General features: G+C 50.7%; 2 protein-coding genes across 10 annotated transcripts in view; both read right to left on the bottom strand.

The window, feature by feature from the left end:
* Positions 1 to 6905, bottom strand: part of SGSM2 (small G protein signaling modulator 2) — a 38579-nt gene extending 31674 nt beyond the window's left edge. For 6 of the 8 annotated variants that reach the window (XM_059866216.1, XM_059866220.1, XM_059866219.1 and 3 more), the window contains exons 1-2: positions 6771 to 6905; positions 342 to 417 (exon numbers count right to left, since the gene is read on the bottom strand). In XM_059866216.1, coding sequence (XP_059722199.1) covers positions 342 to 417; positions 6771 to 6827 — 133 coding nt within the window. In that variant the 5' untranslated portion in view covers positions 6828 to 6905. Of the gene's footprint in view, positions 1 to 341; positions 418 to 6770 lie in introns of those variants that run through there. The other 2 variants (XM_059866224.1, XM_059866218.1) reach the window with 2 other exon arrangements.
* A 366-nt stretch (positions 6906 to 7271) lies between these two features.
* TNFAIP1 (TNF alpha induced protein 1) lies at positions 7272 to 17123 on the bottom strand. Of its 2 annotated transcripts, XM_059866093.1 has the most exons (7): positions 17059 to 17123; positions 15271 to 15852; positions 13641 to 13810; positions 12908 to 12997; positions 12769 to 12821; positions 11986 to 12181; positions 7272 to 11656 (listed from the first exon to the last, which is right to left on the bottom strand). In XM_059866093.1, exons 2-7 carry the CDS (start codon positions 15485 to 15487, stop codon positions 11438 to 11440), a joined length of 945 nt encoding a protein of 314 aa, XP_059722076.1. In that variant the 5' UTR covers positions 15488 to 15852; positions 17059 to 17123; the 3' UTR covers positions 7272 to 11437. The 2 variants fall into 2 exon arrangements, with proteins under 2 accessions (XP_059722076.1, XP_059722075.1); XM_059866092.1 differs by lacking the exon at positions 17059 to 17123 and having other exon boundaries at positions 15271 to 16839.
* Positions 17124 to 17129: the final 6 nt, after the last annotated feature.

The following is a 17129-nucleotide window of genomic DNA, read 5'->3' as shown; positions in this document are numbered from 1 at the left end:
CACCCCATCACCTGTTACACCAACAATGCAGCACAGCTTCCAGGACAGGATTCCAGGAACAGAGAGCAGGCAGACCACACTGGGAGCTCCCTGGAACACACAGCCAGCCTCCAGCAAGGCCACCTGTCATCTTGGCTGGGTACTCAGATAATGACATTTAAGTAAGAGTTACTTAAGAATTTGTAATGTAAACACACACGTAGCAAATACAGAGGTGAAATGGGCCTGAACACCATGATTTCTAGTATCTAAATCCCTGCATTTATCTCTGACAGCAGAGAAAATAAATGTCTAGAGTAAAAGTAAGGTGAGGCAGCATTAGCTCTTCGCCTGACATTTACCACATAAGGCGATGATGTGACTGCTGTCTTCATGTACAAATTTCCGGGTGACAGCTTCTTCCATGATCTGCTTCACCTAAAATGAATAGAGAGAAATGATTGTATGATCCCAGCAAAATCAGCACAGCACTTGGGAGTTTCAGTTCCAACCACTGCTAGCCCCTTCCCCCCACAACAGACAAACAACTCCCCCACATCACGTTTTGCAGGGATGAATGGATTTAAGGAGGGAAGAACAAACAAACCTAAGGGGCTTATAACAGCATGAGGAAACCTCTGGCAGAACAAGGACAGGTCTGTTTGGGGTGTGCCCCCATAGAAGGCAGATTTCACTGGGCCAACAGTACCATCCAGAGAACTTCTCCAGCATAACTTTTGAAGAGCTGTGAAAGACATTTTATATGATTCATCCTTGGCCTTCACAGTCTCTCTGCTCATGAAACCAGACTGTGTAGCTGTGTCCCTTTTCCACCTGTGCCAGTCTGCTCTTTTTCAAGCACAAAGCATCCCTGAGTGACACAGGCACAGAGGGATTTAGGGCCAGAGAGGTTTAGGGCCACCTTCCCCCTACCTGGGAAACAGGGAACATGCCACAGCAATTACAAATTAGGCCTTGGAAGCTCTGCTGCACCAAAAACAAAGTTCCTTTCCAGTTTCAGGGCTTAAGATATGTCAAGCTCTAGAGGGAAATCATTGCAAATTACCGACTTCCAAAAATTAAAGTAGAAACAGACAACTCTTACAATGAGGCTCTTGGCAAGAGGCTGTAGTCACCCTCCGTTCATCTGCCAGTGATTTCTCCCCAATGGCTTCCTCAGCCTAACAGCACATGAAACCTCACTGGCTTCCAACTCACCACCAACTCATTTATCAGACACTCATTTCCTCCTGGCCGTGGAGAGCTTGCTCTCTTCCATATACAAATCAACCATAATTTTTGACTTCTCTCATTTGTGAGCTACAATTACAGGGTTATGACACTCTGACTAAACATATGCCAATTCATTTTCAATATATGAAAGTAAGTGCTACCATGGCAGAAGTCTCAACCAGACACACCCTTCTTCCAACGTTTAGAGCTAACTGGGTACCACATCATGGCACTGACAGGTCCCAAGGTTTTGGGCTTTCCCCCTCGGTGCTGGACCAGGAGAAGCTGCAGGTGCAGTGCTCCACTGACAGCTGGGCTCTGCAGCTGCCTGTGGAGGTGCCTTCTCCGGTTTGAAGGGCTTCCTCCTCCAGCAAGACCATCTGTGAGACCAATTCTGGATGCTGTAATTAAACATCCCCTCCCCCAGAAATCCTCCTGGGGCCTCTGTGCCCACTCCTACACCCCCAGCCCGGCTGGCAGCAGGCTGCAGCTCTGGCACTTGCTGCACGAGCCTTTCAACACATGGCATTTGCCTCGCTCCAAATTCTGGATCCAATGGATCCTCCAGAATTTGTGCTCCTTACCAAACAGGAGCCCTCTAAGTGGCAAAGAAAACACTGGAGGGGAAAAGGAAACATGTAAGAGGCTTTGAAAGCAGAATGTGTTTTACAGCCGAGGATTTCAAAACAAGTCGTTTGCACTTTATAAAACCTGGCTCGCTGCTCACACCTGAGGCTTGACAATATAAACTTTGAGCCAGGCAATTTGTTTTTTTCCTGTGCCTTTTCTGACAAGGCTGTTAGGACCTCACAGTGAAGCAGCTGGAGGTGGAGGAGTAAGAGGGTATCAAGGAAGAAGCAGAGGTGTGAGGAGGACTCGTGAATGGGCACTCACATCTGGATTACCCTGAGTACTCAGCAATCCCTTTGGCACAGTTTCATTCACCCAAGGAAAGGCTGAGGTACTACTGGCAAAAGCAAGTGAGTGCCACTGGCCTGAGGACAGACAGAGTCTGCCCTGGTGCAGCACAGTCACCACACTGGCAGGGATCACACCAGCCTGTGCACATAGAACTCAAGGTCACAGACATGACTTCAGGACTGCAGACCATGAAATCAGTCTCAGCATCCCAGAGAACATTAACTGGAATTCACATCCTAACAGGGAGGAAGAAGAGTAGTTTCAATGAATGACCAAAAGCTCAAGTGCTCAGCAGCTAATTCATTGCCACCACACATTTCCCAGGCACACCCCAATCAGCTCAGTATGTTTAGATCCCCATCAACTAAAATTTTAAGTGTATAAAAACTGAGGAAGAGTTTCAGATTCAAGAATCAACACTACTTTTCTAGAGCAGCACCATCCAGTGTCTCTGAGGAGACCAAACCCCAGACTCAGAGCTAGGGACACACAGCAGGCTCCCTGTGTGTTCCCCACTGCCACTGGATGCCAAGCAAGCTCTGTGCATTTTCTGGAGAGTGACTGAATGTTATTAGAAAACATTTTTAAGGCATAGACAGGATATGAGAAGATTCAAAAGCTGGAATGCAATGTTCTTCAATCCCACGTCATCCCTCACTGCCACGTAATTCATGGATGCTCCAGGCAAGGAGCTAAAGCAAGTGTTTCTGATCAAATGGAACACAAGCTTTTTTTTTCACTTGTTTCCTTAATTCCCTTGCAATATTGCACAGCTCCTCACAGGGAATTCTGCTGCTTTGTCTCTGCTCTTGGGAGGCACTTGACAATGGAGCTTTCTGAGCACAAGCCTCCACACACACCCACTGGCAGCTACCAGCAGACCTGACCAAACTGCAAATTAATCTCATTAACAGAAACATCACCGCCTGCCCCCACAGGGAAGGGATGTGCAAGGGATGGAGGGCTGCTCCCAGAGCCTGGAGGGGAGCCTGTGCAGGTGGGAGGGAGCACTGGGGCCAGCTGTGACACCGGCTCCTGTCCCGGCCTTGGAAACATCCTCCTGTTCTCTGTGCCTCCCCTGCAGAACAACTCAGGAGCCACCCACCCTAACCAGGCTCTTGTCTGGGCCTGCCTGGTGGCACAGACAGGCACTCATGTCACTGGGTGTCACTGTCCCTGAACCAGCTGCAGCCCGGGGGACACCACTCGCCCTGGAACAGGTGCCAGGCTCCGGGGACGCACGTCTGCCACCCCTGAGAGCAGGGACAGGAAAGCTCTGCCTAGGCAGGCAAAGATCTCGGCACTTGAGGAGTACAGAAGATCCTGGTGGCAGCATTCTACAGGAAAAGCAGAGCAAACTCCCCAAAGAGAAGCTGCTCAGCATTTGCAGCATCCTCTAATGGATCACTGCTCTTTCTCCCGCACCCTACAAGGGCTGAAACTTTCAGAAGCAGTCAAACACTGAACCCATACCATAATACATGGATTATTTATTAAGTTTCACTCAAGAAATACATAAGAGAAATGCCTTTATGTTTAATTTTTTTAAATTTTATTATAAGAAAACTTTAAAAATGGTAAAGAATGCTCATAGCATATCACAATAACCAGGAAGACAGTTAATTCCTACAGCATTTTTTCCTCAAAGGAAAAAACCTAATGTCCACCATCCATATCTTCTTCAGCTTGGGCAGCTTCTGCTCACCTCCTTTATTGACAGCTCCTACTGCACTGACTCCTTACTTCTGATGAAAGACTGGTAGTGTAATAAAAGCTGTTCAATAGCTATTGTGCTTCTGCTCAGAAGTCCTTACATTTCAGCTGCAAGTTGAGCAATTGAGTTTCTGAAGTGCTCTGAAATTGTTCAGGGTAGAACTGTTAAGGTTATTGTTATCCTGTTTGTTTCACAGCTAGAAAGTACTGTTTAAATCCAGAAATGGCAAAACCCTCCATTTCAGGAGGCAAAAGGAAATGGCCAGAGAAAAAAGCCTGTTTTATGAGTCTGCTTGTCACAACAGATTTTCCTGCAGAGAGAGATAAATGCTTGAAACATGAACTTCCAAGCGGCCTCAGCATGAATCCCAGCAGTTACATTTTCAAAACACATTACATGTCTTCCTTTCTGTGAGAGCCAGCAAAATACATTCCCTACCAATGGGAACTGAAAGCCCATCTGAGGAAAAGCAAACAGCATTAAATTTCCCAAAGGAAAAATGCAGAAGTTTTAGCTGAGAGACTGAGGCAAAACAAACTAAACACTTTGCACCAAGTGACTTTGGAGATAACTGTTCTACAATTTCCAAAGACAACTGAATTTTACCAGGGTTGGGTGGAACAACCCACAGCAAGAATCCACTGCCTATGAACTCCTTTGGCTACTGAGGTTAGGGGAAAATCGTTCAACAGAAAATAAGAGTCTGGGTTTAAAGGGCAAGGGAAGGGGACCAGGGCTCTGAGAACAGACACAGACATGGAGTCAGCTTTTCCCAGCAAGCAGGCAGAAGTGGCTGTATGAAGTCACACATGATAAAAAATGAGGTTGAAAATTCTACTGGAGAAAGTTACATACAGTCATTAAGGGCAGCATCATCTGGTGGGAGGTTACTAGTGGCTCATGCTCAATTCCTGCCTCCGTCAATCGATTATTGAAGACAAATAAAATCTCCATCTTAAGGTCTCCAACTGCAACCTGAGCCATTTTCTGACTGTGAGCACAGACAGGAGCCCTTCCACAGGTCTGTGAGGGCACAGGTGAGGGGTGTTACCTCAACCTGCTTGTAATCAACAAAGGCTCTCATGGCTATTTTAGACTGGAAAGCTCTGGTCAACCCTAAAAAGCCAAGCCACTATAAGTGCTCTAAAAGAGCATTGGTGAGGACTTGGGAGAAGGAAAAAAACAAATCAGAGACAAAACAAAAATGCAGATGACACAGAAGGTACAAATAACACTTTCAAGCATTATTCAAGTAATTTAAAAACCAGAGTCCAATTAAAAACATTTTAGAGACTTTAAAAACAAATTAGCCTCAGATTTTTTAATTACACATCACTACTTCTCCTCAGCTTGAGCTGGCTTGGGTTATAAAAATCCATTTCACTTTCCATCTCATGCATTAGCACAAGATTGCAATGTTCACACTTGGAAAACATTTATCAGATTTATTTATATATTTAAGCATTACTCAGGAGAGCAAGCGCACCCGCTTCTAAATAAAACCTTGCACAGCCTCAGCTCATAGGTTCTGGTTCAAGCAGAAATTTCTAATCGAAGCAGCATGTTTGTGGCAGCATTCAGCAGGTACCACCTGCCCAGAGCCAGCTGCTGGCTGGGTTATCCCGGGACACAGTCCTGCTGCTCCACACGCGGACTGTCCTTGCCGTGCCTGTCCCTGCTCTGCCCCTCCACGCTCCCTGCGACACCTGACGGGTTCTGATTCCAGCATTAATGAGTACCAGGACACGGCAGTCGGGCTCGGGAACCTTGGCTACAGCAACAACTTTACATCTGAACTTGGACAGCTCCTACTGCTTCCCCAGCAGTGAACTGCAGAGGGGAAGGAGCAGGAGGGCAGGCACCTGTTAGAAAAACTTGTTACTGCTGTGATGGATAAGCATTACACCTCCACTCCACTGCTGTGTAACAACCGGCAGCTACACGCAGCTCACCACAGCCAGTGCCACAAAACCACAAAATCTGATACTTGGGGGCAAGGGGAGAGGTGGCCGCAGGCAGCCCCAGCAGGAACGCGCTCCAGAGGTGCCCACGGTCCAGTGCTTGGACACCACTGGCACCTCCTCCCGCGCCGGCAGGAGCCTGCTCCAGCGCGATGCCATCCGCCCGTCCTGCCGAGCCGCGGGCAAGGAGCACCGGCCGCCAGGTACGGAGCAGTGCCGAGCACCGGCCGCCAGGTACGGAGCAGTGCCGAGCCCCGCAGCCCGGAGCGCCGTGCTCTCGAGAAGCGCCGCCGGCCCAGCCGCGAGTGTGAGCGAACACCTCCGCTCAGGTACGGGGGCTGGGCTCTTCATGTACACGCGGCTCTGACTGCCCCAGCCCGGCAATGGCACACAGCTGTGTGCGGGAACAACCCAAATTAACCCTTCCCAGCGCACAGGTGCTCTGGCACCTGGGAGTCAGCTGGGCTCACCCGCGGGCACCTTAGAAATACCTTTCTTACCTCCGATTTCCCCCCTTCTCCTCTAAAGCTCCCAGGTAAGGAAAAAGTAATAAAAAACGAGCGCTACGGGAAGCACAAACGCCGGGAAAGGGAGCGGGAGCCGATGCCAGCCTCCTGCCGCAGCAGAAGTCCCGCCAGCGGCATCCCGGCTCCAGGTGCGCCCGGGGGAAAGAGCACCGAGCTTCTCCGGAGCCGCACCGCCCGCCGGCCCCGCCGGGGCACGGCCGCATCCTCGGCGCCAGCCCGCACGGGCGCGCACGGCCGCGGCGGCTGAGCCCGCTCCCCGCCGAGGGAGCGGCCCCGGGAGCGGCCCCGGGAGCGGCCCCGGGAGCGGCCCCGTCCCCGGCTCGGGCCGCAGGGCGTTCCCACGCGGCGCGCGCCGCGACCCGCGGCCCCCCGGGGCCGGACCCCGGGGCTCTGCCCGCCGCACAGCGCCGGGGCCTCCCCCGCCTCCGCCCTCACCTCCTTCTTCACGTTCCACAGCAGCTTGTCCTTCACGGCGTCCGCCGAGCAGCTCATGTTGGCGGGCCCGGGGCGCTCACAGCTCCCGACCCGGGCCCGCCGCCATCTTCACCGCGGCGTGACGTCAGCGGGCGGGGCGGGGGGCGCCGCCCGGCCGCGGGGGGGCGCTGTGCGCGGGGAGAGGCGCGCGGGACAGGGGGGACAGAGGGGACAGAGGGGGGGACAGAGGGAGAGAGGAGGGACAGGGGGGACAGGGGGAGAGAGGGGGACAGAGGGGGGACAGAGGGGGGACAAGGATGGAGGGGACAGAGGGGACAGGGGGACAAGGGACAGAGGGGACAGCGGGACACGGAGCAGGCGGGACACGGATCCCACGCTCTGCTGCCAGCCCCGGTCCGGGAGCTCCAACCCCAAATCCTCGCTGGGGATCGCATCGGCAAAACGGAACAAAAGTTCCAGAGACCCACAATACCAATAAAAAGTTATGATGTTGGAGAAAAATCACAGAAGACAAAATATAACACTTTATTAAAAATTAGTGTTCTATTTCCTTTTAATGCACAGGTGAAACACTTCAATTATCTGTTGATTAATTAATTACTGCATTTACTAGGTACTTTGACTGTAAAACTGACCCTTAAAAGTTAGGCATGAAAATAAAACAAAGACTGAATCTAAGAAAATAACTTGATCACAGAATGTTAATTTCAACAAGATCAGCAATCATATTTGTTATCCTCTGGATATAAAATATCATAGAAATCCAAAAGAATCCTTTACTCTCAATAAACAAATTAAGTGTCAGCCACCCTGTGAGGTAGGGGAGGGTCTTACTCATTCCGTTGGATGAGAAGTGACACTCATGCAGAAAACAGAGCCTGTCCCTGAGGAGGGCAGAGCTGGAACAGGACTCTCCTCCAGGCACAGCCTGTCCCACAGCACAGGGGAAGGGGGCTGCCAGGTGAATGCCAAGGATTGTCACAGAACACCACCTCATGTGGAAGGGGGCAGGGGCTGCTGGGCAGACCCATCCAGCCCAGGTGTATCTCCAGCATTGCCTGGAGAGGATTCTGTCTGAAAATAAAAAACCTCGAGAAGAACAAGATCAAACCAAGCCCACAGTAAGCAATGCCCGCTCAAACGCAGCTCTGGGTGACAGCACGGCCCCTCCAACACCCTCCCTGTCCATCACTTATTTTCTGTTTTAACCAGGAAGTGCAAAAGATAAAAGTCACTGGAGTGGGACATGGCAGCAGGACAAATGTCTCCTGTTCAAAAAGCAGAATGTCAGGGTGAAGGTTAAGCAGTGACTTTGGTCTGGGCGCTGAGCTGAGCCCTGCAGAGCTCCCTCCTCTGAGCCTGCTGCCCCACTAGCCCGAGCTAGGGCTCCTTCCCTCACTCACACCCAGCCTCCCTCCCTGCAGAGGGCCCGAGGGGCTGGCAGGGCACTGGCACTCTGCTTGGGAAACACCCCGTGGCCCTCTGGGCAGGGCTGGGCACAGCTGGCACCAAAAGGCTCCCACTCACTCCCTCCCTCATTCAGGGCACTGCCTGAATGCACAAAGCTTTGACTAAACTTAGGAGGGAGGAGGAGTCCTGTAAGAATGATAGCCAATGTAGTTACAACTCACAGCCTACAAGGGGAGCAAAAAGGCTCTTTTTTCTCCCAAAGGCCACTCCAAATTCCCGGGCACACTGTTCATGCACCCACTGGTGATGGTCTGGGTGAAGTCGGTACAAATCTCAGCTTGCAGACAAACACATATAATTAGAAACCTGTATTGTCCTAATCTGTGCTTAATTTGAGCAGAGATCCTTGGAGAGCTCACTGCAAACCCACCAATGCTGCCTTTCAACTGCGTCATCCTGCTCCCTGCTGCTGCTCCTGCCTGCACTGGCTGTAAACTCGTGTTCTAGAATGTCTAGAACATTCCTGTCACAATAATTCATAGCCTTCAACCACGTGAAGACTGCTTCAGGTGAGAATACAAAGCCTGTGTTACATCTCAGCTCCAGTGCTCGAACTGATCAGAACCTGGTGGGACAGAGACTGGAGCAGGCCAGGATTTTGGGGCAAGGCAGAGGCAGTGACAGCCCGTGCTGGAGCAGCTCCAGACACACAGGACTCAGGAGAACCCACAGAGAAATGAAAAGGATATCTGCATGTATTTCAAACGTGCATAGCTGCTGACAGCTCCTACTGATACTCCACATTCCACAAACACCAAGAAGATCCTTTGTGCTTGGTAAAAGATTCTCACAACCCAGATGGCTCTCAAAACTGTTTGCTTCCCAGGTTAATTAATCTAAATTCAAATCAGAAATTAACACTACTTGCCGGCTGTGGGAAATAGGGAAAGGAAAACGAAACCAAAACACAGGCTTTTCTCTGCTTTTTACACTGTAACAATTCAAAGTTGGGTCCATTTTGTTAATGAATCCTGCGAGTACAGAAAGCCTCTGGAGTAGCACAGGGATCTGACATTCACACGCTCCTTCCCACACCTGTCCTCCCCAGAAAAAAAAAGGCAAATATGACATTTTTCTTCTTATAACTTCATTTAAACACAGTTTTGCAAGGCTATCAGCATCACTTACTTACTCTGTTAACACACACTACGATAGTAACAAGAAAAAAATAATATAAATCATTTTTCAAGAAACAGAAGTGCCATATATTTTTTAAATGGCATCAGCCTTTGTTACAAGACAGAAAAAGCACAAGATAATAACTCGAAGCTATTAAATGCAGCACAAAGACCCCAACACTGCAGCCTCTGCTGGTGCCTTCTAATTAAATTTAGCATCAGTGGAGGGAAAAAAATTTAAAAATCCACATCACACTCTAGCAGAATTAGAGAGAAATACCACAAAAATCTTTGTTGAAACTAAATCCCAACAGCTGTATTTTCCCTGGCATAACAGAATAACCAGCTGGAAAACAAAAACTTATAGAAAGAAATATAAAAGAGATTGCTAGGATTATTAGAGACTTCAAGAGGCCTTTCACAAGAAGGCAGGTGCATCCCTGTGCAATGCTGCTTCCTGAAGGTGACAAGAATGAAGTGAATCCTGCCACATGTAGAGGCAAGAAAATCCAAAAAGTCTGTTAGTGTTTTCTTACTAACCCACAACATTTTAATTTTCAAAAACCTAAATGAGTGCAAATAATTTTTTGTTCCCTCCCCTGCTTCTATTACTCCCAAACCATCTAGATCTCAATTCTCCTTAGAAACTCCCTGCAATAATTTGGGATCATTTTGTTGTCAGGCTTCTGCAGTAATTTTCTTTAAATCTTATAGGTAGATTTGGCACTGGTCAAAGCAGTTCAGGAGTGACCATTGTGGAATCAGGAGCTTCGTGACTGAGTATGACATGGGAACACAAAGGCAGCTGTGGAATGTATCCAAAATATCCCTGGCTCCAGTGGGCAGCCAGCAGGAATAACCACGACAGTGGCAAAACTGCTACCTGCACCTCAAACATACAAGCAAATGTTTAAAAATACAATGGCTTTTCATACTGAACTTGAAAGAGTTTCCAGAAAATTTCCAGAAATTTCCAAATTTTCAGAGCAGACTTATTTCAGTTTAAAATCCAGTATAAGCCACATCTCTTCTGCACCCAAAGCCTCTCACAGTTCCGTGCTAGAACAATATTTTCACAGATGTTTTTCTTCTTCAACTTCTACCCTCTAGAAGGGATTCAGGACATAGAACTTGAATTCACATGTTCTAGCCTTAGAAAACACTGTTTGCCTGTACTTCTCCAGCCACTGCAATTTTTCCCCCGCTGCTTGAGAAATTTAACATCAAATAGCACTTTTAGGCTTCTAGGAGGAAAAGAATGCAAAACCAATTCCCCAGATTGCCCTTGTTTATATAAACAGGATTTCACAGTGACAAGCTTTAACCGGGACAACAGTGCCACAATCTGCTCAAGTTTGCTTACTTCAGGTTTCTTCCCTCACCATACCCATTTCCCCCTCTCCCAGGACAAGTCATTACCTACACATTTACATTTTCAGAGATTTCCATTTTTCACATGGAGAGGCTGATGACTTGATTCTTACCACTTTGGAAGAGCTTGCCTCGGAATCAATGAGTTTTAAAGACACTATCCTGGAACACAAACCTCTGCAGGTGTTCTGGGGACAGGGGTGGGAGAGCACAGGTGCAGCTGACTGGCCAGCTAAACGTTTCTCCTGGGGGTTATCCCGTGTAGGGTCTGCCAAGAGCAGCCACATTCAAGTTCTCTCTTCAGTATCTTGATTTAGTAACTGCAAGTTCCATTACACAAGGCCCTGAAAGGGCAGCTGTCTGGAAAGAGCTTTTCAAATCGCCCCACCTGACTCAGGAAGAGCAGTGCTGGTCACAGCAAGGGGGAACTGGCAAATCGTTAGACAGGAAAGAGCAACCACAACCCGAGAACCAGCGTTCCACATCCCCCTCCCCAGCAGGAAGAGGGGCCAGCCTGCAGGTAAAGCACAAGGTGCCCAACTCACACCTCAGCTCTCCAAGCCCTTGGCCTTTAGCGCAGCTTTGCGCACACAGATCCCCGTTGCTTTTCCAGGGGCCGAGGCGCCCCGTGAAGATCGCTGTCCGGGGGATGCCCCCTCCTGCCCGGGGACGAGGGGCGAGCTGGAGCCTGCCCAGGGCCCGGCCCAGCTAGTGGCCGAGCTGGCGGTCGTCGTAGGTGCTGTACCTCTTGACGTGGATGCGGCGCACGCGCTCGCGCAGCTCCAGGCCCTCGTCGTCCTCGCTGGGCGAGGCCTGGCTGCGGCTGCGGCTCGTGGCCTCCAGCAGGGAGTTGTCTGGGACTCGGGGCGTCTCGTACAGCAGCACGTTCAGTGTTTCCTCATAGATCCGTGCCTCGGGGAACTCAACCTGCAAAAGACAGCACATGGCCTGTTCCTCAGCCGTGCAGGATAACAACTGCAACACACGCCCGCATGTGAGCCATAAACCCACACATTACAAAGAGTAAAAGTTTCTGGTAGAGGGTTACTCCCACCAGGTCACCTCCCTCACCTAATCTTTTAGATTGCTCTAGAAGGGAATACAGTATCTCCGATTCTTAACATCGGACCCTGGTAACCTCAGCTGCACCACTGCAAATTCCAAGTTAACTCCTGAAGTTGGAGAAGCTCTGCAGACTCCTGAAGCTAATCAGGACCGTTCCTGACCCGCAGCACGGGCAGGTGAAGCTCCATTACCTTGGTTTGCTTCTTCTCCGTGGCGTAGACGATGGAGGTGCAGCACACCTCGGCCAGCTTGCGGCCCTGCCCGTAGAAGGACCAGCAGCAGATCTCGTCCCCGATCACGTCCTTGATGAACAGCACTCTGCCGTTGAACCGCAGGGACAGCTTGTCAAACAGCTCGATGTTCTTCAGCAAGTTGTCATCAGAGTTACTGCAACACAGCAACAAAAGCAGGAACAGGGCTTTTCAAGCAGCCATCTCTGCCTGTTCCGCCAGCTTTCAGCACTGATCCAACTGCAGAATACAAATAAGTAGTGACTCACTGCCACATGCTGCCAAGAAAAGAGGGGTAATAGCCCATTTCAGATACAAATACACTGCTCTGACCCCATGAGCAAACACGCCAGCCTTTAGAGGGCAGCTTACACAATTAATAAGGACAGCACGATGTCCCAAACCATTACATCAACTATCCACGCTCGAGATGATCAAACCCCACTTCACTCAAGTTCTCTGGCTTGATGACAGCAGAAGTCCAGAGTCTGTGTGTGCTGGAAGGGCCATGTGCTCTGCATCCTGCACACCACAGCCACACTGCCAGCATGAATACATTATTTTAAAAAAGAAGTTTTATTGACAGACATGTAGGGCCCTAATTACTTTTCAAAGCAAGATACAGTTGTCAAAACCCAAAACAAGCCAAAAGAAGCAAAGTTAGATCATTCATCATCATCTTCCTCTCCCACAGTCAAAAAGCAACTTTTCCACTAAAGTGAGGGGAAAAAAGAAGGGACATACCTGGTGTAGGAGTATTTATTGTTGCTTCTATTATACAGCAGTTTAACAACAGGCTGTTGGGAGTGAGAGAAGAGAAGAAAAGATAAGTTCTGTGTCTCAATACATTTAGCATAAATCCACAGTTGAAAAGAGCAGTTACTTTCATTGATGACTCTATCAGTCTCTCCTCTTCTTTTGGAGAGGTGATAATAGGGATGCTGCAGACAGGTTCATACAAGTCTTTCTTGTCCTGTTTTAATGAAAGAAGAAAGAGTGGAAGTAAGAAAGGAATGCTAAAGCTGACACTGCTGCCTCCTTCAGCCCCTCCAGCCATGTTCCCAAACGCTGTGATGCACAGGAAAAGAGCTGGGTTGCTACAGTAACCACACAGCTTACCTTGATCTGCAACACAGAATCACAGCACAGATTTCTTATCCCCGCAAGGCAGCAGTAATTGAAATACTGGGATGCAGGTGGATGTCCTCAGCTATAGCCAGGACAAGGTCTAGTCATACTTGGTTTAAGTGGGTTTAATATTACATCTTTTCTTGAAGAAAAGGATAGAAGGATAGAACCACTGCACAGAAGAGCATCAGCCACTGTGAACTGAGCACTTGGCAGAACAGGATGTCACCAAGATGAGCCAGCCCTCGGGGACACAGAGCAAAACCCAAGTGTGGGCAGGACAGGCTGTGTCCCCAGATCCCTGGGGCAGCACAGGCTGCATCCCCAGATCCCTCACCACCTATTTACTAACTCATATCTTAAAAATGCCTTGTACACCTCAGACGTGGTGCCATCTCTAAAGCCATGAAATAATCTCTCAAGTTGTCTTAAGTAAATTTTACAAGCCAAACACCCATGAAACACTTCACAGGATACTCTGTTCTTACCTGCAGGGCTGCTTGGCACATGTCCACTAAGCCCTGGATGAGATAGTATTTAGCTTCTGCCATCAATGCTTTGATCTCCTGCCTGTGTTTTGGAAGTGCAATTGTGTCATCTCTGAGATAGTTTAAAATTGTTCCAAAGTGCTTCCCACACCGGTCTATAAGGATCCAGCCTGAAAAATAGCCAACACATTTCAGTCACCTCAATACAAGAGGCAAGAAAAAGCTCCCTGGAGAGGTTAAACAACACTGAGGTTTCCTGACACTTCTCAGGACACTTCTCCCATTTCACCCAGTGGAAGTCCCCACTGGCCTTTGAGCAAACTGAAGCTGGTTCAAGAACAGAACATGACAGTGGAGCCCCTTTAGTATTGTCCAGATGTTCCCACTGCTTTCCAGCACCCCAAAAGCACAGCCCCAAGCTAAAACCACTCAGCTTCCAGCACAATGCACTGAGCTTGCTGCAGGAACCCAACTGCAGTGCTACACTGTGATGCTGGGCAGTCAGAAACTTCTGAGAGCCAAGGAAGGACTAGAAGAGAGAATTCACCAATGATTGCAACAAGTAGATATGGATAAGTTCTGTGGCCTAATAAGGAGGATTTGGCAATTCTCCAAACACATCTGCTGCTGCTGTTTGGAATTAAAAAGAGAGAGAAATGTTCTGAAGATGCTAAAAGGCAGATCAGCCCAGAAAACCCAGTGTGGGGGAAAAGCTGTTCTAGTCCCCAAAGAGGAGCAAAGAACAGGACAGACAGCTCAGGAGGAAGCACAGAGGGGATGAAGCAGAGGAAGTAGTAGCAAATGGACACATTCTTGCAATTTTACAAAATCCCTGAAGTCACATTCCCTAAGGAAACAGGATGTCTGATTGCTGCCAAACAATAGCAGGGTAGGATGCACACAGACACAGGGCTTAGTACAGTGCCAAACCCTTTCCCATAATGTGGAAGGCAGGAAAAAAGCGTTATTTTGGAATCTAGGTACAGAAAACAACCTAGGAAAGTAAGCTAAACCCCTGCTGGACTCTCCAGCTGGAGCTATCAGAACATGACTCTCATTTTCCATCCAGGTTGAGGCTCTTACACAAAATTGCCTGTTCTGCCCTTTATAATGTATCAGGGATTTAAAATATCCTGTGTCCAGCTGGAAGTGACACACTGCCTGACTGATTCCTAAATGCTGCCATGGCACCATGAGCCACGACTGAAACACGCTGCTCAGGAAAAGAGGAAAAAAAAAAGATTTTTCAACAAAGCAAGGCAGGCTATTCTGAGCTTCAACGCTGAAAACTGCACGTCCCTCCTTGCGTGCGTGGTTTGAATAATGCCACTGCTCAATGTGACAGAAATGACAACCCACAGACTGTCTGTTCAGTCTTTACAACACCACCACCAACCTGCTCACCAGCTGCGAGGGCAAGAAAGAGGAGCAGTCCTTCCCCAGTTCATTTGAGTAACAAAACCAGGTATTTCGATACAGCCAAAGGATTGCTAGCACCAACAGGACTCAGCTGCCTAATGTTCCCAGTTATTTTTGGCATATATCATTCTCTACATCCTTAAGGGAGTAAAACCACCACCAAACCCCAGCTGTTTTACAAAGCTGTCAGCAATGAAAGCCACACCCTTACCTTCCTTGTCGGTGAGCACCTCCATCCTGCCGCTGAACATGGCCTTGAGCATGGTGTCGTGCCTGGTGAGCACCTGCACCGTGGTGTAGTACAGGGAGCCCCCGACGTTGAGCCGCACGTACTTGTTCCCCAGGCTGCCGCCCTTCAGCCCGCCGGCCTTGGGCTTGTGGTCCGCGGCGGGGCACAGGGCGCTGCCCAGGCACGTGTCCCCCGACATGTCCTTCTGCAGGTAGATGACCACCCTGCAGCGCGTGGGCCGGGCCGGCCCCGCCGTGGTGCCGCCGTCACGCCTCAGCCCGCCAGGACGGCGGGGCAGGGGTCAGCATCACCGAGGGGTCAGCACGGCCAGGGGTCAGCACGGCCAGGGGTCAGCACGGCCAGGGGTCAGCACGGCCGGGGGTCAGCACGGCCGGGGGTCAGCTCGGCCGGGGGTCAGCTCGGCCGGGGGTCAGCTCGGCCGGGGGTCAGCACGGCCGGGGGTCAGCACGGCCGGGGGTCAGCACGGCCGGGGGTCAGCACGGCCGGGGGTCAGCACGGCCGGGGGTCAGCACGGCCACTCCACACACTGACCGGGATGTCACTCTGCGGAAGAGACACTTCCTAAGGACACAGCTACACACATCCTGACAAAACACGATTCAGACATTTGATGCAGCCAGTGTTGTGTCACACTTCTGAGGCACGTGAAACTCTCCCGACTTCCTGTTGTATCTCCAGCCAACACTGCAAACACCACACGGCAGGAAGGCCCGGCTCACACGCTGCTGGAATTCAGCTCCCCCTCGGCTTCCCAAGAGAACCCAACTCTCTCTGAGCCCAGCTGAAATGCCCTGGAAGAGCTTCCTGCCTCTCCTTCAGCTGGGGTGTGTGTGCATCCCCCTGAGTGGGGCTTGCTGACGTTGGTTTGACTTCAAGCTGGAGACACAAATGTCTCTTCAAATGCCTCAACACTGAAAAGATGGACCACAAGGGTCTATTTTCTGGTAACTCCTTTCATTCAAAACTCTCCTGCATCCATCCTGGAGCCCCGACCAGTGAACGTAGTTCTAATTTGAAAAGAAAATAAACAAGACTCCCCACCACCTACACCACTGTTTGTCACTGATACCTTGCTTTAAAGCCTCAAAATCCCCTTTTTAGTACAGTGGCATGTTATAACAGCAGCCAGACAGAACCCGTGAGGAGACAGGAATCCAGCCTGTCCGACCGAGCTCCTCAGAAGAGCTGGCGATCAGTGCCGCCCCTCCAGGCAGTTTGTCACTGCTCGAACCGAAGAACGAACCTAAACACGAGCAAAGAAGCAAACCCCCCTGCCCAGCCAGCGCGGGCAGGAACCAGCCCAACCCCTCTAAGTGGTCACTGAGGAGCTGTGAGGCCCCTGCTGTAAACAGCCAGAGATGTTTAATTACCCCTTCTGACACGACCGAAAGCGCCCCACATCCCTTCCCGTCCCTTCGTGCCCCGCGTGGGAGGCAGGACGGGCTGCGGAACAATGGCCCCGCAACAGGACCCGCCCCGGCCCAGCACGGCCGGGAAAAGGAGCGACCCGAACGCCTCGGGGCAGCCGAGGGCAGCGGGGCGGAACGGGAGCCGGCCCCGCGCGGGTCACACCGAGCGGCCCGCGGGCCCTGCCCCTGCCCTGCCACCGCCCCGCTCCGCCCGAGCCCCCGCGAACGGCAGCACGGCTGGGACAGGCTCCGTCCGCCCCGGCCTCCGGGGAAAGGAAGAGAGCAGAGCCGGCCCGGCCCCGCTCACGGCCCCGCGCACCGCCCGGCCTCCCTCACTCACCCGCCGCCGCCGCCGCCCCTCAGCCGCGGCCCGCCCCGGGAGCCGCCGGCCCGGAAGAGTTTCCCCGGCTC

The sequence above is a fragment of the Haemorhous mexicanus genome, chromosome 22 (genome assembly GCF_027477595.1).
Source record: "Haemorhous mexicanus isolate bHaeMex1 chromosome 22, bHaeMex1.pri, whole genome shotgun sequence".
NCBI lineage: Eukaryota > Metazoa > Chordata > Aves > Passeriformes > Fringillidae > Haemorhous > Haemorhous mexicanus.
This window is presented reverse-complemented; position numbering and strand designations above follow the sequence as displayed.

What these genes read in the sequence shown, in the direction of transcription:
- TNFAIP1 (XM_059866093.1), bottom strand. Translation starts at nt 15,487, where the DNA reads ATGTCGGGGGACACGTGCCTGGGCAGCGCCCTGTGCCCCGCCGCGGAC. An exon ending in TGTGCCAAGCAGCCCTGCAG is followed by an intron (nt 12,998 to 13,640) that starts GTAAGAACAGAG and finishes TCATTAAAACAG; the next exon opens with GACAAGAAAGACTTGTATGA. An exon ending in AATAAATACTCCTACACCAG is followed by an intron (nt 12,182 to 12,768) that starts GTATGTCCCTTC and finishes GCTGTGTTGCAG; the next exon opens with TAACTCTGATGACAACTTGC.